General features: G+C 39.7%; 2 protein-coding genes across 8 annotated transcripts; both read left to right on the forward strand.

Annotated features, from left to right (window-relative positions):
• Positions 1-6739: 6739 nt before the first annotated feature.
• On the forward strand, positions 6740-12358 carry ube2d4 (ubiquitin conjugating enzyme E2 D4). Its single transcript, XM_019366113.2, has 7 exons — positions 6740-7031; positions 8254-8317; positions 9432-9463; positions 9558-9635; positions 9728-9833; positions 10283-10376; positions 10499-12358. Exons 1-7 carry the CDS (start codon positions 7008-7010, stop codon positions 10542-10544), a joined length of 444 nt encoding a protein of 147 aa, XP_019221658.1. The 5' UTR covers positions 6740-7007; the 3' UTR covers positions 10545-12358.
• Positions 12359-14478: 2120 nt separating this feature from the next.
• dbnlb (drebrin-like b) lies at positions 14479-22827 on the forward strand. 7 transcript variants are annotated; one of them, XM_005473187.4, is made up of 15 exons: positions 14480-14640; positions 16262-16317; positions 16544-16656; positions 16739-16813; positions 17131-17280; positions 18299-18376; positions 18687-18838; positions 18945-18999; positions 19147-19218; positions 19487-19610; positions 19907-20023; positions 20331-20408; positions 20623-20681; positions 20763-20850; positions 21626-22827. In XM_005473187.4, the coding sequence occupies exons 1-15, from the start codon at positions 14558-14560 to the stop codon at positions 21760-21762; spliced, it is 1437 nt and encodes a 478-aa protein (XP_005473244.1). In that variant the 5' UTR covers positions 14480-14557; the 3' UTR covers positions 21763-22827. The 7 variants fall into 7 exon arrangements, with proteins under 7 accessions (XP_005473245.1, XP_025752836.1, XP_005473244.1 ...); XM_005473188.4 differs by lacking the exon at positions 19147-19218 and having other exon boundaries at positions 14479-14640; XM_005473189.4 differs by lacking the exon at positions 20331-20408.
• Positions 22828-23969: the final 1142 nt, after the last annotated feature.

The following is a 23969-nucleotide window of genomic DNA, read 5'->3' on the forward strand; positions in this document are numbered from 1 at the left end:
CTTTGCTTCTTGCGCTTTTTACATAATACAGTTAAGTGTGGCTGGTGCAGTGTGTCTTCTGAAATAGACTGTGGTCAGAAAAGAGGGTTTAGCAGCGCAGCAAAAGCCTACTGTAAAAAAAAAGAGTCCTCAGAGTGAAGAAAACCACCTTGAAGTTATTACCTGTAAACAGAGAGCAACTTTAACCATATTAAAATTATCTCAACCAGACTGCTGCTCTTGTTTCTTTCTAATTCCACCATACAATTATCACTCAGTGAATGGAAAGGTACGTGCCAATAAAAATAAGTCATTTCTGTTTTGCTTTGGCCCACCTCTCTGTAATGCTTAACTCTGCAGCTGCACTGTGAGCTGTGGAAAACAAACAGCGCAGTGCAGCTGGGCTTCTCAAGACAGCAAAAGGGGAATTTTAATCCTTTTTTTTTCTTTGGCACCAGTCTGATTTATTTGGTCATAAAGAAAGGAAAAGCACCCCACCATCTGAGAGGGATTGGGAGGTGAGAACGCAAATTATGCCAGAACCCCAGTTGCAGACTGAGAAGCACAACAGACCAGGAAATGAATCCCCAACAGGTCAAAGAGCTCAAAAAACACAGAAGAGGCCATTTAACTATAGTGACATGTTACTGGGATGCTGGGACAGCGCAAATCAGTTTATCATATGCCCCCTAGCAACCAAATATGCTACAGTGCGGGTTTTTTGGAGCGACACTATCTCTGAGATACAAAAGAACTACGAGGAAAGGCTAACCTACACGTGTCTCTCATCCAGTCCCGCAGTGTGCTCTGAAAACAAACTATCCGGAGAGCCTCAAACCATTTCCAGCTGTCACGTCCCAGCTCCAGTATAAGCCCTAACTTGATATGACAGGGCAAGGCGAGGTAAGGGTCAGGCTTCGGGCTTGGAGGAAGATTCAAAACATGTAACTCAAACTATGAGTATTATATTCATAATTGCCCGTGGTTGAAAAATGAAGATGCCTGTTGTCTCTCATGTTACCTTTAGCACTTTCTCATCTTACATCACACAGCGCGAGCCTTCCCACAAACAATAACATGGCAAGGAACAACGTATAGAACAAATATGTAATATTATATGATAATACACCAGAGCTAGCTCCTTTTAAGTATGCTACACTGACACACACAAACACGCACTGCTGATGAACATTTTAGGGGCAACAGAAACTCCTTTTTAAGACTGAACTACTACCCAGTATATAATTGCCAGTAATTTAACCATGTAATTATAAAGACCTAGTTCTACAATGCATGGGTTAGGATGTAACAATAATGTAATATAGCTACATTCTCTCACAGGCCTCTTTATTAGACTCAACAAGTTGCTGGAAACGTTCTTGAGAGATTTTGGTTCATATTCACATGATGACATCACATAGTTGCTGCAGATTTGTCGGCTGCACATCCCTGATAATAATTTTCATGCTCAGGAAACCAGTTTGAGATGATCTGAGCTTTGTGACACTGTGCACCCTACTGGAAGCAGCCATCAGGAGATGGGTACACCGTGCGCATGGTCAGCATCAGTACTTAGTTGAGCTGTGGTGGCATTTGAACATTGCTCAGTTATTATTAATGTGCCCATATCTGGGTAACTGAAGCATGCCAAGAAAATAATCCTTGCACGATTACACCAGCGGCAGTCTGAACCATTGATACAAGGCAGGACGGATTCACGCTTTCGTTTTATTTGTGCGAAATCCTGGCCCTACCATCCAAACATTACAGCACGTCACCGTGTCAGTATGTCAGAGACTGAAATAACACAAATATGACAAAGTAGTAAATACAGTACAACAAATTTAAAAGAAAAAAAAGCTGTGCAACAATCATCTGGAATAAAGCTCAAAATTCTGGTTTGCTTCATAAAGAAGATAAATGTCCAGAGAATAGCATGTCTAATCAGTCGACTCCACCAGTGCACTGAGGCACAGGACAGGCTGCAGGCCCCAGAAATTCTTTGGTTAATGTGCAATAAAATACTACTGCTCAAAACATTTTTAAACTAAACTTCACAGACGATATTACAGCAACGCTGCTGCATAAACGGAAGAACTCAAACGGACACAAACCTCAGCCTCCGCTATCACTCAGTACCGAGTGTCAAGAGACGTATAAGGTGTTTCCTCACGGGCATCGTATTGTCAAAAACTGTCTCCTTTTCTGAGCTGACGTGTTTAATTGAGCTGCAAAAAAATACCTGCATCTGACATGAAGTTCTGCTTAAAAGGTTAATGCAATCGGGCACGCATCTGCTCCATGTCACAGCCATTGTTTAAGATCCATCTGAGGTTAACGTATGTAAAGGAATGAAAACAGTACAACAATCCCTTTCTGGACTCTTTTTCTTCCTTGATACGACTATCCTGCGTTCGCCGCTAAGATTCGATTTCCAAGTTTTGCGCGAGAAAGCGTGTTGACTGTCCATTGAAGATATGCGAAGAATGCACATGAGAAACAGAAAACAGAGAGCTCTGCACTCAAACTAATCAGGATGTTCAATATGAAATAGTGAGTTGGAGCATTGTCCCGATTTCATTTCCTGAAACTCTTGATAATGACTCAGAACTGACAAGAGAGGGGAGGGAGGCAAAAAAGAAAGACAATTTTGACATTTTTTTGTTTTAAGAAGTGTGTGTGTGCGTGTGTGTGTGTGTGTGTGTGTGTGTGTGTGTGTGTGTGTGTGTGTGTGTGTGTGTGTGTGCGCGTTTGTGCTGGCGCCTCACTATCCAACCTCTTACCTCCCTTTTGGGGCCTTTAGGAGCATCCTGTGACCTCTGACCTCGCGGACAATAGAGGCCGGGACGTTTCCCAGTGAGCGCCGATGGAGCCAACAACAGGAACATGAGGGGTGCTCCTGGGAAACAAACTGTTTATTGTGCGGCAGGATGGACAGCCCCCCATGTCCCAGTCACTTACTTTCACACACAATCAGCGGCACTCACTACGCACCTCTGCAAAGTAAAATCCTGTCAAACAACAGGTGGCTGTTTTAAAGGCCGATGTACGCACCAGCAGCAATACTCAAACGTCCCGTATCTTCCGAGGAAAGGGGTGTGCATGTGGGAGTGAGTGTGTGTGTGTGTGTGTGTGTGTGTGTGTGTGTGTGTGTGTGTGTGTGTGTGTGTGTGTGTGTGTGTGTGTGTGTGTGTGTGTGTGCTTGGCAGTGACGAAAGCGCAGCGATAAGAACACGTCCCTTTCACCTAAGTCACAAAATATTACCATGTGTTGCAACTCCATATATACTCTTTTCTTCTTTTATCATTCATTTGTTACACAAATCTGCTATCTGTGTCCCTGTGTGCAGCCTACAAAAAACATGTTTCAGCTCCTTTTTTTAAATTCTGTACTGGTTTGGACTGCAGATGATAAGTTTATATTTAGTGAGACTTTCTATTTGATAACAGTACCAGGCCATTTGTTGGTGCTGCCACTGCCTGTCTGTTTCAGAGGAAATCCCTCCTTTGTCTCTTAAGGAAGCTCAACAAACTGGGAAAACCTGAATTTGTCATCAGAACTCAAACAGCTGGAACACATTTGATTAGGGAGAGTCACCACTGAATGCAATAGTCAACACTAAAGATTAGTTATTACCGAGACTCAGGAGACTAGTCATTCCGAGAGCAGCACAGTAAAACGGTTTCCAGAGCTGTCAATCACCTTTCCACAAGTGTGGCGCAACGCAGAGTCACAGAGGCCTCTGGGGATTCTTCTGTAACTGCTAAACCCCGATGGATTACTGGTTCTTTATGACTACATGTGTGGTTTGGGTCTGTGCTCCACATGATGCACATCTGATAAGGGTGGATCAGACGGGATAGGCACAGGAGGCCTGGATCCGCTGTCTCCGGAGAGACATTAAATCATGATAATCAGAGATGAATTGAAATAAAGCCATTAAAGAATATGAATCCATAAATAAAGATTGTGCAGAGCCTCTTGAAAGGCAAATATGGCTGTTTTAATAGCAACATTGTTTTAATATCAATATTACTGAACCTCCCATACTTGCAAAACATGTGTTAAAGCTTTAAATCTAGTACGGTGTTTGCTTCTTAAACAATAGTGTTTCTACTCTTCAATTGTTCTTCGAGGGGCTTTTTTTAGATTTGCTGGAAATAATATATAGAACAAATTGTACAAAAGACTGTGATTCGGAAAACAGGTCATTAGTTGCCCTGTGACTGTAAACACTGCACGGCCTCTCAAAAACACTAAAATGTTGTAACTTTTTTCTTCTAGGCCCCCTGCTGCTTGTAAAAGTGAAATTCCACAAATGAAACCTGCAGAGCTCTCTATGTCCGCAATTATAGCATTTAATGCCATTTAATAATAACATCCTCAACGCTATAAAAGTTTATATCATTGCATCATGTAAACTCTGCAAGCCAAAGGAGCACACAGTCGTGTACCAGCTTGTTTTTATGTCCGAGGGAGCACAAAAGGGAAAGCTCTTATCATGCCTGTTTACTTATTGATGCGAGCTGTAAAATTCACAGATACCCACGGAAGCAAAAAAAAAAGAAGGAAGATTTGAGGAGCGATTTGGAGATTTTTCTAGGTCAAAGGCCACCTTAACACTGACAAGCAAAATCAAATCACAGCTGAGGAAATGAACCATGAAACAGTGATTGCTCCATACATAATGACCCTTTTTCCAGTTGCTTAGCTCAAGAATTATTTGATTGTGCAGAGTGCTGACTTCACTACAAACATGAGCACTACTTGCACATATTGCCTGAGTATATAATCAAATCTAGACCATTGATACAAGGGGCGAACAAATATCTCTTAGTATGCATGAACAATAGATCTTTGTTCCATAAGAGAGCCCTCAGAAAGCTAACAGGCTGACCTGAAGGTAGAACACCTCTGGGGATTGTGAGCAAAGCTTGTGCTCAGCATTAATTGGTTGCGCTTTTATTGGATAATTTAGACATTAGCAAGACCCATTTAAGTTAATTTTGAAAATGACATGGAATATATGTGCTTTGTCACAGCAGCCATGGGAAAAGGGCCATCGAAAGGAGCATGGGCACAGACGCAGCTTTTGCATGATTGCTAAAATAAGTGGTATGCTTTCTGTTATATAATTGAACTTCGACTAATGATGATTCATGTGACCAAAAAGACAGATCACTGAAGTCTGCTGAGCCCGTGGTTTCAAATAACAGCACTATAGGCTATATCCCACATGAGACAGGTCAGCTAAGCTCCTACCCCCACCCATATCATCCCAGTTCTGACACATTCACACTTTGAGTCATACATCACTGGAACTTGGGGCACCGGTCATGTAACTAAAAACTCAACCTCTGGGTATAGGTGGGAAATTCCCCATACAGGTCAATGATCTGTTACCTTATTGAAACAGAGACATTTTTACTTATTGCCTTGAACTTTTTTTTTTTTGCAAAGCATCCCCGCCACCCCCTTTAATTGCAGTTATCCCTATGTCAACTACAAAATCCCTATAGATTTGAAGGACACAGTAGCAAACAAATCATTGTGATTTGAGATTTCACAGGAAACTGTACGGCAGGGCGAGCTCTGTGAACTGAGGCCTTAAGCCAACAGTGTAGGCTTGGCTTTGTCTGAAAACCTCATGCTGATAAACAGCCTCTCCAAGAAGACAACCTCAGGCCCCTGCTGCACAAGACCCAAAACTTCAGCTACCTCTGCTGCTTGCTGAATCTGATTACAGGCAAGCCCTGAGGACAGGCAGGTCATTGAGAGCACAGAGATGAGCAAACAATAAGATATTATCTGAAGGAATCTTCAGTTTTCCAAAGGAAAATGGTCCCTCTCAGTGTCACATTGACGATAGGATCCTCAACCTGACACTGAATCAGCCATTTAAGAAGAATGAACACTGCGAGCCATTCATGCATACTCACTAAAATAATGAGAGCTCTTTTTTCACTCTTGTTTAAGACATATAAAGGGAAGCTCATGAGGCTTTGCAAGACAAGGCCGTGCAGAAACTGGAGCATGCAGCTGACTCAAATGAATATGCCTTTACAGTGATTGGGTATTGAATGAACAATTCTATAGTCTTTTTTCTCTATTCTTTATGTGCGTGTAAATAATAGACGTGTTTGACCTCATTGTACTTTACTCATTGATTGTCATGCACTTGAAATAAATAATTTGAAACAACATTGTAAAATAAAATCATTTGATTCTGGGAAGTGCAGTGTTTGGTTAGAAAAATTATGCTTCAAACCCCGAAAAACTATTTAAAGTAAAAGTTGAACAGCATAATCTATTCTGACCATGTGGTTTCCTTGTGCATTAGCTCTTTTCAAACAGTGACATCGTGTGGACACCTCTGCTCAATTATTGTCGAAGCCTTTGTGTGTAATAATGCTTGAAGCCATGTAGCTTGCCACTGTCTGTCTATTTAAACTTGAAGGATGAGCATTGTATGGATCACACTTCATTTTTTCTGAGCGCTTTTAAAACAAGCAAGCAAGCAAAAATAATTAAATCATTAAAATATGAATACATTTTAAAAACAAAAAGTTAATACGTTAATTTAATAGTTTTTTTTTAACCAGATCGAAATCAGATTTCTTTCTCTAGTTTTATTTTTTATTTATACAGATTTTTTTTTTTACTTTTATCTTAACCGAAACTGTTTAAATTACAGTTTGAACTACAACAATGGAAGTTGTAGCTCGGTCAATTCGTGAGTTTTAAGTAAAGTCTCGCGATATTTAAACTGCCTGCCAGGCACCCAAAGAAGAGCAGTAATGAGGAGAAGGAGACAGCAGCAAAATAGCTCAGTTGTTCCTAAGAAAGATCAACATATAACTCATTGTTGGTCACATTACTTATACTAGAAACCAAACGTTCAGACTCAGACGGCATTTGTCGTTTACACGTACACTGAGATTTGAAAGTACGCGGCCTCAGAAGCCAAATTTTATGTGTGAAGTGCTAACTGTTAGCTGACAGGCTACCTAGCATAGCCATTGAAGCAATGGCGTTGAAAAGAATTCAGAAGGTGAGTGTATATTTGCTTACAAGTGCCAGCCATATCTTCAATATATATATTTTTAAGCTTGAGCCCCCTCTGTAACGATGTTGCCTGTGTCTAACTTTTTCTTTGGGTCGAATTAGCAGTGCTAGCTTGATTTTTCTGCTCCTGTTTAAAATAATTTATAGACAAAGACAAGCTAACCCACCGGTGGCCCCATTGGTGCACTGCTACAGTAACGGTCGCAGTCAATAAACACGCTGTTTTTTTTAAATGTTTCTTTGTGTGAAATTATGTATTTTTCTCCTGAAAGGTTACTAAGCACTCTCGTTAGTGTTTCTAGTTGCGTTTCACCATGCAACATAAAGCTCAGCTGTGACGTTATTGTGTGTGTGCACTTTGTTTTTATTATTGTTGGGTATGTGGATGACTTGTTATTAAATCAGTGGGCGGACAGTTGTCTTTATCCTTGTATCAGTAACTGTGGCTGATGATGTGTTCAGTCGCTGAATGACAGCTGCTTGTTGGTTGCCAAAATTGAACCCTAGTGCCAGTGTTGCCATATATGGAATGGCAAATGGGGCACTGGAGCAGGCCACTGTGTGTATTTATATAACAGAATAGATAGGCTTTCATTCAAGAGATGTTTAATAACGGGCCTAATTTCTGTTTGAATATCTGCTGTTTTCTTTCTGTGGTCAACCAAGCTTTGATTTGAGTTTGTGCAATTACATATCACTTCATGCCTCTTAGGGGGAGAAGAATTAATTTTAATTTAAAATAAATGCTTTTAATCCGTGGGTATGTAGTTCATCAAACTACTGATGAGGCTTCAGCTTTGGCCTATTTTCTCCTGCTGCAGATGTGTTATTTCTGTATAAAACAGCCTGTCAGATGGAACATATGGGTGGGACAAAATATTTATGACATTATATTGCAGTGCAGCATCTTGTGTTATAATATTGTTCCTTTTAGAGTGCAGGCACTCTAAAAGCATTCCCACACCAGTTTCACTTACCAGCATTAGTGGCTCATAAGACATCCAGGTTATGCTTAGCGAATGAATTCATCTCTTATTTATGTACACAGAGACTGCAGTGTTTTGTAGACTGTCGTGTAGTCTATCAAGAACTGTTGATAGTGCCAGTATACTGGCACATGGATTGTGATAGCATGACATCAAGAGTTAATTTGTGTTTCTTTGAACTTCAAACGTCCTAAATCACTTTGTAATTGCCCTGACTTTTAGGAACTGTCGGACCTGCAGAGGGATCCTCCTGCCCAGTGCTCTGCTGGACCAGTTGGAGAGGATTGTAAGTAGTTTAACAGTTGTTGAGTAATCTTTGAAGTAGAGCTGGGCGATATAAGATTTTTTCATATCACGATATGTTTTTTTCATTTCAGGCGATAATGATATATATCACGATATAAGCCAAATAACTATATTTGTAAGATTTAAATGTGCCGTTGCTCACAAGTAAAATGTGAAACAATTAGCAGCTTGTTTTAATTAAAATATTTATTTCCCATAATAAGTTCAACAGGGCAGATGTACTTAAGGAACATGAGACTTCAGTTTCAGATAAATAAAGGCAAATATTGCAAACTACACAAAAGGCAGCCGCTAAAGCGTTTAAGTTTCAAAATAGAACAAACACAACAGACCACTAAATTGTCAATTCCACTTAGAAACAAAATATTAATTCTAAAAATAAATCTTAGGTCGTTTTACAGAACAGACAAAATTGACTAACTTTTGTCAATATCAAATAAACTGAGAACTAAAAGGAAATTCTCAATCTCTCCTTGTTGTATAGCTTAGCTTTTTAAACAGTTTTAACAGTTACTTTAGTCTGACAAAAGCCGAATGACGAATTAGTGCTTTCAGTCAGAGATTGAGCATGCACCGCTTTATTGTATTTCCAGACTTGCTTTCGGCACAATTTACAGTGCGCGCTACTCTGTTTTTTGTCAGACTTGAAATAGCCGAAATACCTTCAGACTACGGAATTTCTGGGGCCCTTCTCTTCGACAAGCTCTCCGGCATTGGAACAATCATCTGTTTTTTCTTCGGTAACCTTCGCTCACGCTCTCGGTTGATTTTTCTCTAGTCGGCAAACTCCTTTCCTTCATTACCCGGGCTGCAAAAACAAATACACATGTGCGCCTTGGCGCTTGTGCTGTACGTAACAAGTCACGTGACGTGACGCTGCGGCTGTGATTGGTTCGGCTCTGCGCTACTTAATTTGGATTGGCTGTTCTTTTTTTTTTTTTTAAGAGGACGAGAGAGATGAGGCCTATCGCAATAGTTTAATTTTTCTATCGAGAAAAAGTTATTTCGCAATACATATCGTTATCGTTCTATCGCCCAGCTCTACTTTGAAGACTTATGTGTCATTTACATAATTTTGTTTTTCCTCTTCTCAGTGTTTCATTGGCAGGCAACAATAATGGGTCCAGTAAGTGAAACACTTATCACAACCAATACAGTTGAAGTATGCTTATAAATGAAAATCATGACCCCTTACTTTATTTCTCTTGCTATTTAAACAGAGTGACAGTCCATATCAGAGTGGAGTGTTCTTCCTCACCATTCACTTCCCAACAGATTACCCCTTTAAACCACCAAAAGTGAGTAAAACAAGGGGGCACAATGCTTCTTTTTTACATTTATTCTGTCATATAATTGGCCTTACATCATTTTTTTCTATGTTTTGGAACAGGTTGCATTCACAACAAAAATTTACCACCCAAATATCAACAGCAATGGAAGTATTTGTCTGGATATTCTGAGGTCACAGTGGTCGCCTGCACTTACAGTTTCAAAAGGTAAAAAAAAAAAAATTAAAATGTGTGGTGTGGGTGTACATATACCCAATACATTTTGGGGCGCCAAAAAGTGTTTGGAAAATTGATTTAGCCAACAGATTTATGATAAACAGTTGCCTGCTTGTTGAGAGAATTGAAATGATGCCAAAGACATAACATAAAATTATACCTTCTGTTTCTTTGGATTGTACTGTAGATGGGTCAGATTTATCTCCTAATTTTGGGCTAGTGCATCCATGTAGTGATTGATTAACAAATTATTATTAAACTTATTTATAATGGCACATATGAAATGATTGGAGTGAACCAATCAGTGCTTCTAGATGTGATTTTGATTATTTAAGAAGTTGAAATGACATCTTGCTGTGTTGGTGGTAGAAGTAGAACACAGTTATGTCTAACATAAATCCCCTCTAAAAGATTTTTAACTTTGATTCTTTCTTCCACAGTATTATTGTCCATCTGCTCTCTTCTGTGCGATCCAAACCCAGATGACCCGCTGGTACCAGAGATCGCCCATACGTACAAGGCTGACAGGGAAAAGTAAGTGTAAAACATGACTGCTTTTGCCACAGTTGAGCTAACAGCCAGATACACTCATGCTGCAAGATTAAGTTCTGAGTTTGAGGTTAAGTTAAACTTTTCACATTGCATGTGTTTTACAGGTACAACAAACTAGCAAGAGAATGGACACAGAAGTATGCAATGTGAGAACACCAAGGAGATCAGAACCCATACGAGAACAAAAGAAACACAGATGATTTGTAACTTGAAGCAAATGAGCATCAAAGTAGTTGGGGGACTTGGGAGGGGGGGAGGGGGGTTAAACTAAACAACAGCCCACCTTTTGGAGAAGGAAGCGGTACTATGAGGTACATTGCCACTTGGCTTTGTGTGTGTTGAGCTGATACAGTGTGCTCTGCTTCATGACTTGTATGGATCTGCTGAGCAGGACCTAATGGACTCCTTAAAGCGCTCCCACATGGAATACCAGAAAACTCTTTACAATCCCTACCACCATACTCAGACTTTAAACTGTTACTCCTGCTATTGTGATGATCATTATAATTGTTGCTTTTTATAAGCATCATTTTTACCGTCATTGAGTCATATCGTCATGCTACTCAGAAACAAAATGTTTGATTTAGGAGATTGTCTCTCCCGTCATTTCAGAGGTACTGTCTGCACCCCACTGGATGTCTTGTTACTGTATTTCATGTTTTCCGGTGGCCTTTCTGTGTTATGTTGATGTGCAATTTAGACAGAATGTTTCATGTTGAACACAAAAGTGTGCAGTGCCATTACCAGCAGCTGATGTGTTGGCACGTAACTGTCTCTACCCTGAAACAATGTGAAAGGTGTTAAGAAGGATTTGTCTCCATCATCCGCTGCAATTGGAATTGTAACAGTATTGAGTTATTTTTAAAAAACTGGGGAGCTGCTGTTTATAAGTTAGCGGGTAGGTTAACATCCACCTCCATTTTTCTCACACATGCCATCATTGTTCTTACGTCTTGAATAATAAATGACGGCTGGTGTCCATAGTGCTCAAAACTATTGCTGTTTGACATGTTATGCTGTGTAGCTATGAATGTGGCTACTCTTTGTCGTACAGTCATAGCTGTGCGCCACTTCCTCAGTACAGTTACTCAGGTATCTTTAAGAAGATCATCAGCCTTTTACATGCGGTGACCCATGGTGAGAAAAATGATCAGGGTTAACACAGTCTGACTTCTAAAAATAGCACTTGCCTAATTTTGCGGTTCTGTTCAAATAACGACCCATCACTTACTGCAGTGTGATCAAAGACATACCACAATGGGTCTGTGCTGCACATAAATATGCTTTCTGAAACATACTGTTACTCTCATTATTTCTCTCCACTTATTTCAGTGTTTTTAAGGTGATTGGTTGTGAACAGCTTGCAAGTGATGCTGTTTTTGAACAGACTTGATGTTTTGCAGATCTGTGTCACTTAAAGTCATAACATGACAGTTTGATATGCTTTAAATATCAGGATTTATGTTCATTTTCATCCTTGTGCTGAGTTTTTTTTTTTTTTTTTTTTTTTCCCCCCCATTAATAAGCAACACTCACAGTAAACTTTTTTTCTTTTTTTTAGGGTATAATGTTTGTGGTTTTCTTTTCTTTTTTTTTATTGTATCTTTGAAAGGGTTTTTTTTTTTTTTTTTTGGCATTTGTGTCATGAGAATTGAGCACGATTTTGATGTGTCATAATGTAATAGTAAGATAATCCATTGTAACTGTTGGACAAAGTAGTTGGAAAAGTTGTCAAAAATCACAACTCAGTGCGTCGATGCTGCCAGTATAAAGGGAATTATTGGATATTAGAAGGAGCAAGAAATTTTGCTATTGAGCTATTATTTAATAGATTCATCCAGAAAGGTAAATAGCTAAGCATGATTATTTAAGAAGCTTTGATTGTAGAATTAACACCGTTGTTTAGATGCTGACTATAGATTTTTAATATTCTACTGTAAAAATAAAAAAAAATGTCAAAACAAGTTGTCCTGAAAGTATACCATATATACTAAAATGTTTTGAAAATGTACCCACTGAATGCTCCGACACCTCCGCTGTAATACTACAAGTTCAGTCTTTGTGTACATTAGTGTTTGTTCATCTAGCTATTTATTTATTAGAAAGCTGGGTATCTTCCAATTCTTCAACAAGAGCCTCAGTTCATAATATGAGTAATGCTACATTGACTTCCTTTAACCCACGTGTTCAGTATGGTTTCATATAGGCAGCTTGGCATGCTTTGCACTCGGGTGATCCTTCTCAGCCATTTTGCAGAATATCAGGGATTTCGTTGAATTTCATCTGCCTAACACCTCTGACTAAAAGTTTAGCCTTAACCCTCATTTTTGTACATATATATATATATATATAGAGAGAGAGAGAGAATGTGTCATATAAAATGTAAATTTGCTATCAGGGCTGTATTCCCAAAATGGGTGATTCATTACATCGGTAGACCTGGAAGCCTGCTTGAAGAGTTCACAATGTTTTGTTTAAAGAAAAAAAATCAGCTTGGCTTTTACTGAATGCAGGACCAGCCTTCACGCATCTTAAAATCTGGAATATGTGTGCTTGAACTGCCATCATGAACAGTCACATGTCTTCACGTAACCTACACAAGATAATTATGACCTTGTTATAACATGAATAAAGTTCATCTTGATTTCTTGTTGTTTGCAGTCATTTCATGTTACAGCCTGACTGATTTCTCAGCGTGTGACACAATGTTTCTGCACCCAAGATAGTCAGAAAAAATATGTTTGGGGTAATTTAGAAATGGTGTCATCTCACAGCTTGTCCAGCAGAGTGCTCTCTGACTCATTTACAATGCTTTTGGCAACCGCTGCAGCACCTGTTTGCATGTGTTCCTCATCACAGGGGATTTTAAATTGGGTATTTATGATTTTTTTGAGTTGGCATTAACTTGACATAACCAAAAAACAGTCAATTAACATTTTGCAGACATTTTCTTACATACTTCTTAAAAACAAATGGTAAATGGTTCCTTTATTTTATGATAAAAGTTTAGGCTTATCTCTGGAGAGAGAGAGAGAAATATGTATGTACTATAGTTACAGCAGTGATTTGTGTCTCAGTCCTTAAAATGTTGCTATGAAGACATTTTCAGGGTAGAAATGGAGAAATATGTGATTTGGTTTGTTTTAGGGCCTTAAAGCGGGTTTTATTATACCTAAATTACATGCACTGTTGTTTATTTTTACTGTGAGTCCTATTGCTGCCAAAATTTATTCACTATTACTATTCCTTCAACTGTGGTTGGATATTGACTAAAATGTATCTTACTTTTCTTTTAGAGCTGTCTACTTGGCTCTTTTACGGATGCCAGAACATCAAGTAACCACACGCTAATACAGAATATCACAACCTGTATTAGGGTGTATGCACATGCACAGTTCAGTGAATTAACTTTAAGCACATTATCACCATATTACAGCAGCTTTGCCAGGTATTGAGAAGCAGTTGCCTGTGTGATATATTTATGAAAGTGACCAGTGTGAAACAAGACAAATGTTCATAAATTAATTTTCCTTTACATTTGATCCCTATAGTTGTTTCCTATACTTCTTATATAGACACTTTTGGGGGAAATGTATATCTTAAACGGGAGAGGAACCATATATTTTGCACCATATATTTTTTTGTTTTAAAGTTACAGAAGTTGTAAAAATAATCATGTAACGTGCTCTAATAACTCTAGGGTTAGAATTTTGAATTTCTAATTTATTTCAATGAGTTCCCAGTAAAGGGTGAGGCCTTTACTGGTCCTGTGGACGTTTGATAAGTAACATTATGGGAGATTTTTGCGGTGCAGACAGCAGTGATTGCGTAAAGGTCAGTTTCGTCTGATCTCACTAAATATTTGATATTTGCATCATGATTTTTCGGAAACTAATTATAGTCGACCTGATAAATTATTAGAAACAACGCACACAACACCCCCAAATCGGCAGCGTCACGCCACACTGTTGTCATTATTATCATTATTATTATTATTATCATTATTATTAATAATAATATAGGGTGCACCATGGCTGACATCTAGCCTCTAGGCTAAACTAGCTTCGCCCCCCCCCGTTGAAAGTCAGCAGCATCATTGCCACTCCTCCCAATAGGAAGGGCGCATCCCGGTAGCTAGCTGGCTAGCTGTACTCAGAATAACGATGGCAGTTAACCTCAGCAAAAATGGCCCTGCATTAACAGCTGCATATAAAGAAGTGGTAGATGAAAAATCCAATACCAACTGGTAAGGAGAAACATTTTCATAGCAGTATTAGCTGTTTGTACGAGGGAGGTTGTTAGCTACATTGTTGGCTAGCTTTGAGCGAGTCGACAAGTAACTTAACCTATCGTAAAATAAACTTAGCCAGTTACCTGGAAATAATGCTAATTTGGGAACCACATTAGAGTTTGTAGTATTTATATAACCGATAACGTTTATTAAGAGTCATCTTTGTATAATGTGGGAGTTTAGTTTCTGACATTTATTGGTGATCTGTTGATTAATAACCTTAAAGATGTGCTAACGAGATAGCTAGTTACAGAGTTGTCAGTCTGACGGCTATACTGAGGCAACTATCATGCTTTGATTATATTTTTAGCTCGAATTAAATGAAACCATGAAAGGGCGTGAGGTAAGTCGCTAGCGTCCTTGCCCACTTCCTGGTAAGATATCAGAAGTAATTTATAACCAGTAAGTGACACTAAAACTTCCTCTTTGTTTTACCTAACGTTACAGTAAGTGTTTGTGGTTTGAAATTTAAACCTGTTGAAGTTCAGCCGCCGTGTTTAATGATGACCCGAATTAGATAATCCCCAGGAGGACGTGTTCAGAGAGAGGACTGCTGGCTCTGTGTGGACTCTGAAAATATCTCTCATCAAGTCAATGTTTGCCTTTCTTCCCTCATTTTAAGCAGTCGACAGCCACCGCCTACCAGCTCAGCAATTTGCTTTTTTAAAATGGTGCTGCTAACAGGATTAAGTAAATGTAGAATAAAGAAGTGATCTTTCGGAGTGAGCAAGTTCCTCTGATACGAAATGCTACGTGCTGTGTTCTGATAACAAGCAAATGCCCTTTAAAATCCACTGCACACTGGATTTTTACTTTGTAAGCATTATTGTTGGTGTTTGGGCTTAAATTAGCAGCCTGGGTTGAGCTATAATTAGCATTATAACATATGGCTGATCATTTCATCTGTGCAGTAAATCATAAACGCATCCTGGGTTGTCTCTGGAAGGAGACCTCCAAGCCAAGTGAAATAAGAATGTCATAACACGTCCCTGAATTACACTATACACCTACCTACAACTTTCTAAAAACTCACACAGTTATGAGTTCATATCAGCCAAATCATTACATTATTAACTACATGTGGAACTCTCCTGCTATTCATCACCTAAATAAATATTTTGTTGCATGCAAATAACCCACAAAGACTCCTTTAGACTGACCCCGACACGAAAAACCCGACTCTATGAATGGCTTCTTCAAATGCCTTCAATATTAATGTATTTACACACAGAAAATGGAGCTATGTATTAACTAAAGCTTGTTTGTTTAGGTCTGCTAGTCTTTATTTTTACTAGGATTTTCATAGCAAAGAAATTTCAGTGGAATTTTTCTTCTTGGGGCCGCGGCCTGTAAAGATTACTCAAAAGGCTGATAGAAATGAGGATTAGAAACTGCAGCAGTGTTTACACTACACCTGTTTCCCCTGTATCGTGTGTAAATGGGGCTTAAGTGATACTTTGAATAGGTTTGCAAAACAACTCTTGTTTACTGTGAAATGATGCATATCCACTTTTCTGTCTGTGGGATCTGTTTTCAGCCAGTGGTGTAATTAAGTGTAATCTGGTGCTTTATACAGGGCCTTGTTCACCTATGAGGGAAACAGCGATGACATCCGACTGGCAGAAAAAGGGGGTGAGTAACCATGTGGATATTTTAATCAAGTTTTTATGATCTCGACACGATATTAGCAAATGTGTGCAGGAATGCCAACGTCAGCATAGCGGTACTGGAATATCAGCATAAAAGGACTGCTTGCCTCTGCTTTCTCACCCCATCATTTGCAATGGGGAAAAAATGCCCACAGTTACACAATGAACCACAATAACCATTTGACTTTTCCACAATGTTTATGCATCAGATGGAGGACTGGAAGAGCTGGTTGAAGAACTCAACAGTGGAAAAGTGATGTATGCTTTCTGCCGGGTCCAGGATCCAAATTCCGGCCTGCCTAAATATGTCCTCATCAACTGGGTCAGAGCGACACTCAGCTATTAAACATGTGTTTGCAGTCTCTGTTGTGGTCACTAACCCTCTAAATGTTGTTGCATTTCAGACTGGAGAGGGAGTAAAGGATGCCAGGAAGGGAATATGTGCAAATCATGTCAGTGCCATGTCCAATTTTCTGAAGGTAGTGTGAAACCTTTGAGTCTAGTTCAAATACACACTGGAATTTGTACTGCTGTCTGCTTGTGTTTGCAGAGGAGGCCTAACTGCATGCACCTTAATGCTGACTTTACCGCATGATATGCAGTAAATGGATACACATTCCTGTTCCTAGAATTCTCATTAATGTAATAGCTTTGTTGGAATGATGTCAGTGTTATTAATGCCACACTTGCAAGCAGCTCATTGCTGTGGCTGGTTTGTGTGTGGGAACCAAGATGAAAACTAGAAGGGTTTCCTCCTTTGTGTTTTAAAAGGAACTGTTCTTCTTTGCTTTTTCAGGGGGCACATGTCACAATAAATGCTAGAGCAGAGGAGGATGTGGAGCCCGAGTCGATTATGCAAAAGGTGGCTAAAGCCTCAGGAGCCAACTACAGCTTCCATAAAGAAGCTTCCAGCCGCTTCCAGGACAGCGGTCCTCAGGGTCCCGTGGTACGCACTTACACTTGCCTGTCAACACTAGAACAAGATAAGCAGTGAACTAGATCTTAACTAGACTCCTTCATCTCAGATCATGCACACGTCTTAAATGTTTTTTGTTGTTGTTGTTTAATGATAATCTGCAATCTGATTTATAAGAGCTTATGGGATCCATACTAAAAATAGTCATTATTCCTTTAACAAATCACAGTCTACCTCTGCACACGTGTTTCAACATCCTTTCCCTGCCCAAACACCTGCGTTCAGTCATAAACAGTCACAGAAATGAAGCTGCTGCTGATCTAAGACACCCAAATATTGGCACTCGTACTGCTGCATGAGCGTTTTCACGGTGAACTAAGTCTGCATTATATTGAAGATGTGCCATGCAGTGATTGTGTGAGATCTGTCACTGTTTTTGCACAGTGCATGTGTACCAAGTGAGAATGCAGAAGGAAGAGTGTGTTTGAGCCACCCTGGTGTGGAAATGCAGTCACGTTCACACAGAAAATAAACAAAGGCAACATTGTTCTTGGTCACTTGTGCACATACTGAAAAATGAGTCATCCTCTGTTCTGATTTTCTTCAGCGCTCTTTGATGTCTCAGATTTTTTTTTTTTTTTTTTGATGGTTTATCAGTTAGCCTTGTTAATGTGAGGTGAAAGGTGCTTCATATTGAGGAAAGGCAAGCCAGGCCTTCATGCATCCTGTCACATCCTGGCCTCATTCTGCATTTCAGCTGCTGTGTGCTATTGACCGCCGGTGTCAGCAGCGTACAGTCTCGCCCTTTCCACTGCGCTCTGTGTTGGGAATGATGACAAAGTGATGACACAGCACTGATTAAAAGCTGAGCAGATTTTAGATTTTGTGTCATATCACTGACACAAAAAAGTGATTTGATATGGATCCGTTTAAGAAGTTTATCCACAAGTAACCTGTGAAATAAAATACTTTTTTTTGTATTTTAATTTACTCTGGCAATTCTGCCAACACTGGACGGCATATCGATGTTTGTTTTCTTGTCATGCAGGGCTCAGTCTACCAGAAAACCAACGCCATGTCAGAAATCAGAAAGACCAACAAAGACAACTTCTGGGCCCAGGCAGAGGTACACTCATTAAACAATATATATACTTGTCTCTTATCTCTGTGAAACTGCAAGAAATGCCTCAAATATTTTAACATATTAGACATCCTGCCTTTTCTGTTAAGCTCCTGAGTGCCATGTATTTTTCACTCTATAAAAAATACATGGCGCATAGCCTTTTCCATCACAAGTGTAACTGTGATGAGTAACCGCTTAGTTGTAACTTTTTGGTGGCGCTAATTTCCCTGTAGTTTTCTTAGATTAATCATTGTAAAATCAAGCTTTTCAATGACTGTGACGTTTTGACCTTGTTGCTGTGATTGGCCTTTAGAAAGAAGAGGAGAAGCGTCGACAGGAGGAGCGGCGCAAGGCAGAGGAGGAGCGCAAGCACCTGGAAAGGGAGAGGAAAGACAGAGAGGCCAAGGAGGCAGCGATGAGGGAAAAAAGGGACAAGGAGAGATCCTCTCAAATCGACCAGCAAAAGTAGGCTTACCTAATAATGAGACCAGTTTGCAATTGTTTCTTTTTTCTTTTCTTTTTTAAACGAAGGTTCAAATTACATTTTCTCTGTGTTCTTATTATTAATTAGGAAGTACCAGCAGCAGCAGGAAGCTGAGAGTAGAGAGCAGGAAAAACCCCGTTGGGTGAGTGCCTCACTGGGCCACTGACACGACTACACTTAATTAACGGTGTTCATTTTTGAGTACTTTTTGGTGGTGCATACGTCTTCTAAACGCAAGTCAAGAAGGTAGCAAAGTCAGCAGTGCCAATATTGATATTAACATTATCAGGAGGAGCAGGAGGAGAACCAGGCAGCCCAGACGAGAGCAGTCAAGAGAGGTGAATCTGTGGAGAAGGCCAACGTGAGTTCCCCTTCACCCAAGTGCTCTTCTTCTGGCTAATTTACTCTCTTTTGCCTAAATCTAAATCTCTAATCCAGTGTAAGCCCTTTGATGCTCAGGGGAACGCACCTCTCTTCCAGCTTTTGGCTCGAATGACATCTTTCTTCACTGCATATATTGTTAGATTGATTTGTTATTTTTGTGTCGTTTGACAAACGCTTTCCACCGCATTACTGACGACCTCGGTCTAATGCTTTTTTGTACATATTATTGGTTTTCTTCCTCTCAGGAGGCTGCTTCTCTCATCTCTCAGCGTGCTGTGAACCCCAGAGAAATGTTCAAGCAGAGAGAGAGAGGAATAACTCCCAGTGACTCAGATGTGCCTCCTGCTGCTCCTGCAAGCCCTCAGCCAGGTATTTTCGCACTGTAAACAATGACTTGGTCATGTAAATCTTTGAATATCAGCATCTTTTTCAGGTAGTGGTAGGTATAAATTCTGTAAGTGATTATTTCCCCATCACTGTCCTTTCCATAGTTGAAATGTTCCATCAGACTGCCTAGTTGTCTCATAGTTCATACTTAACTCTGTCGCCATAACGCTGTCTCTTCCTCTGCTCAACCTGTCTGGTCTTTGTTTTCTGTCTCTTCAATTTTTGTTTTGTTTTTTTTTACTACTTGTTCTGGGGGCTCAATGTGCATCTCTGCTCAGGGCGTCTTCAAAGCCCCTTTCTGTCTAAGCAAGTGTATGAATCTGAGCGAGCCAGCTCACCTCAGCGCCAAGCTTCTCCTGTACCTGCAGGCTCCGCCTCTCCTGTCCATGCCACAGGTGTGAGCTTTAAACACACACACGCGCACACACACAAACAACAAGTTGGGTGTCAGACTGATACTTAACAACAGCGAATCGCTTCGTGTCTCGTTGTTCTGGTGTCTCATCTTTCACATTTCTTGTAATCTGCCATTTCATCATGAGTCATGCTTCCATTCTGTTTTCTTAAAACTTGTTTTGATACTCCTTAAGTTAAGCAGACCAAGAACGCCCTTATGTCTGAGCCTGGTGGTGGAATTTAAGCTTGTGTGCTCTTGTGAATGTCTTCCACATGCATGTCTGTGCTGGTGTTTTGGGTGATAAGAGCCTGATGGTGATGATGATGATGGGCCGTCCCGGTGTGAGTATGATGAGCAGGACGCAGCCCCTCAGGAGCAGCAAGGTGGGGTTCATTTCACGGGCAGTGTTAATCCTTTATATCATTTTCCCAACCCTTCCATCTGCTTCAGTATAAACACGTTGTCATGATTTGCTGTTTTGTGATAAAATAACTAAACTTGCAGCTTGATAAAAGTCGGTTCCTGAAACCTGCTGGTAAGACTGACAGCCTAGGCCCCCCCCCCACACTCATTCTTACAGTTCTCTCTCTATTGTAGAAGAAGCACCGACTGCTAACTCGTGCGTTACAGAGCCGCTTTATGAAGACCCTCCTCAGGTGAGTGTTTACTTACCTTTGGCTGGACAGTGATAGACATAAGCAGCCACAATTAAAACTAATTTATCTGATCTTTCCTAGGCGGAGGAGACTAACACCTATGAAGTGACTGCTGAGGAGACATCAGACAGAGGCATCTGTGCGAGAGCTTTATATGACTACCAAGCTGGTCAGTCTGGGGTTAAAGTTCTCAAATATTTGACCAAATTCCAGCACATGGCCATTTATCTATGGGACACATTCTTGATAGAAGGAATATGGCTGTATATTAATGTTTGTATGGAAGACCTAATTATCCATGCTACACATGACAATCAGCAGCAGCTCTGACACAGTAGAATTTATCTCGCTGTGCTTGTTGTTTCCAGTTAGCTTCAGTATCTCAGTTGAGATGAAGATGACCCTGAAAAGTCACCCTAAAAGTAGTAGTATAGGTTTTGTAAAAAAAAAAATAAACGGTTAAAAGACAGTAAAGAGTGACAGAAAAGGGGAATGTGAACAAAGATTAGGGAGAATGAAAATAGAAGTTGCAGCATCCACGCTGGCCTGGCTCAACATCCCAAATATCCAACCTATTCAGCCCTTCAGCTATTCATCTTCTATCCAAGTACTCTGTCAAGTTCACCTCACTGGCTCTGACTCATGTTAATTCAGCCTTTATGTTAAAATGTGTGTATTTCATACTGATGCCTATCAGGGTCACAATGAGTCTTTCGGTGCTTCTAGGTACAAGTGTGTTTTTTCTTTTTACCCACACACCCTAGAATTCACTGTATGATTAATAAACCCATTTTAGGAAAAGTCATGAAATCTGAGATCATGGGGTTTTATTTTAGCACCAAAGCACTTTCAGTGACACCTTTGGTGGTTTTAGTGTTTAGGAAGTTTGACTGAAGTACGTGTTGAGAAATTTCTTAAAATAAACAAAACTTCTTTTCTTTTAGCTGATGACACAGAGATCTCTTTCGACCCTGACGACATCATTACCGGGATTGAGATGATAGACGAGGGCTGGTGGCGAGGCTACGGCCCGGACGGCCATTTTGGAATGTTCCCGGCCAATTACGTGGAGCTCATGTAAGCCTGGCGCGCCGCTCATCGATCGGAGCGGCAGGCCCGTAGGACCTCTGCAGTAAACACAACACACAGCAACGTCAGTCCTCACACACTAGATATCAGGCTGAAGTGAAGCAAATGAGCCTCCACTTCCTGGATAAAAATAACGTGAATGGTCATCGCGGGCCTGAAGCTTTTGATTTCAAGAAAGTATTTCCATTAAATTGTTGATGTTATAAGCAAGTGATGGCATAGCGTAGGGATTTGTGAAGACCTACAGGCCAACCAAAAACCTCCCTTTGTCATTCCAAAATTAAGTCCTGTAAATGTGATGCAGTGTCAGCCTCTTTAATTCTGTTGTGAGCATTTCTATTTCCCATTTCTTCCAAAGTGGCTTCAGTTTGATTTCAGGTATGATTTTGTTCTTACTTTGTAGCAATTGCTCCTCTCCATTTCAGGAAAGAAAAAAAATCAAAGGTGGTGATACCAGCTACAGAATGAATTTTTGCCTTGATTTTTGCCTTTCTGTACCGGCAGACTGAATAATTTTTTTATTACTATCATTATTATGTGACTGAATTTACATCCTGTGTGAATTTGAAACCTTTACTGATACAACTGTGGTTAATTACATATTTAAAAAAAACAAAATTTGTTTGCTGTGCTCTGAGTGGTAGGCTCTGTAGTAGGAAATGCATAAAATGGTTCCTTTTTAACTGTGAGCAAACGTTTTTGCTTTCATTTCATTTCAATTCCTTCCTCATATGGGTCGCATCATTTCACCATTTGAACATATTGAACTTTTCAGGGAGAAGTTGAAAAGAAGAAGGCGTAATCAGCATTATTTCTGTTCTGTTATATTTGGATCTCGCTGGACTGAGGTTGACTGAGTGCATAATAGATGTCTGACGATAAGTGACGATATTATGGTGCCATTATGACGGGGCGTGAATGCCGTGATAACATTTTATTGACACGTTTAAGCAGCTTGTCGGCACATTTTATGCAAGACCACTATTTTTTTTTTTTTATCATGGAACAAAATTTTTGCTCTTTTGAACTTTGAGGTCAGTTATCAAAAGGAAAAAAATGAGTTGATCGCAAATAGCAAAGGGCATTGTTTATCCATTCCAATGTTTCATGTTTGGGTTTTTTTTTTTCCAGAGTCTATTGTAATGCACAAACGTCCTTCATAATAAAAATAAATAGGCAATCTGTGTTGTCATGTTTTTTTGTTTTTGTTTTTTTTAAACAGGCGTACATTAGAAACACATTGAAATAACATAGAAAACCTTCAGGGATTTTCAGAGGTGTAACAGGAACTCAGATGTATACACAAGCTTTAACGTCAGTTTCCTGGAATGAGACAACAGCTGGGGAATTCACCTCTAATGCATAGGTTTCATTTTCACACGAAAATCAGATTTTGCTTCTCCCACATCCTTCAGTTAAATCTTGTGTTCAAGTGAAGAAATTACCTGCTTTATAATATTGCAAACTTGATTTCCAGAGAAGTTAAGAGCTGTTCTGTTGTTGTTTTAGCAGCGTCACATTGTCACAAGGCCTTGTTGTTGCATGTGTCACATAAGTGCCTTATATCTTCTCGCCTTTGATGAGCCTTTATTATTCATATCTTGAATTTAAATGCAGTTAAAGAACTTCCCACGATGAGATGGCACTTTAATAACTGTCTGAAGAGCTCGCTTCTTCCTCCTGCTTCGCTTTAAATACATGAATATTTTGTCTGAGCTTGTTTAAATTCAAAATTTGAACTGAAACTCTTTTTCTAATGTAAATTAATATTGGCTTGTCAAGAAATTAATCAGCCAGTTTAGTTTCAGGACAAGTTCCACATACGCCTACACAATCTAGAAACTAAATTTTAAACCTCTGCTTTAAATTATTGTGAGTTCACTTCTGAAGATCCATGCCGATCCCTAAAACAACCGGGGAGAGGTGCAGATCTTTTTTAAATCCCTAACCTACAAAAACAAAAAAGCAAACGCAGAATTTTTTTGCAGCCTGCTTAATAACCATTTGTCACCGTGACTGGAATCATTATGTGCCAGTTACACATTCTGCAGATTGTTCCCAGGATAGTGAGTCACTTCAGACAGGAAATCAGTGTTTTGAAATCACAATATTCTCTCCATCTCATTTACATTGAGCTGCCCTCCTCTCAACCTCACAGTGTTTATGTCAGTGAAAGTCACAAATGAAAAGCTGGGGATT

Source organism: Oreochromis niloticus, linkage group LG12, assembly GCF_001858045.2.
Source record: "Oreochromis niloticus isolate F11D_XX linkage group LG12, O_niloticus_UMD_NMBU, whole genome shotgun sequence".
Classification (NCBI taxonomy): Eukaryota; Metazoa; Chordata; class Actinopteri; order Cichliformes; family Cichlidae; genus Oreochromis; species Oreochromis niloticus.

Excerpts from the sequence above, each read along its gene's own strand:
- dbnlb (XM_005473187.4), top strand. The coding sequence starts at position 14,558 with ATGGCAGTTAACCTCAGCAAAAATGGCCCTGCATTAACAGCTGCATAT. Across the intron at positions 14,641-16,261 it reads GAAAAATCCAATACCAACTG|GGCCTTGTTCACCTATGAGG; the intron begins GTAAGGAGAAAC and ends TGCTTTATACAG. Across the intron at positions 18,839-18,944 it reads TCTCAAATCGACCAGCAAAA|GAAGTACCAGCAGCAGCAGG; the intron begins GTAGGCTTACCT and ends ATTATTAATTAG.
- ube2d4 (XM_019366113.2), top strand. The coding sequence starts at position 7,008 with ATGGCGTTGAAAAGAATTCAGAAG. Across the intron at positions 7,032-8,253 it reads CGTTGAAAAGAATTCAGAAG|GAACTGTCGGACCTGCAGAG; the intron begins GTGAGTGTATAT and ends CCTGACTTTTAG. Across the intron at positions 9,834-10,282 it reads TGCACTTACAGTTTCAAAAG|TATTATTGTCCATCTGCTCT; the intron begins GTAAAAAAAAAA and ends TTTCTTCCACAG.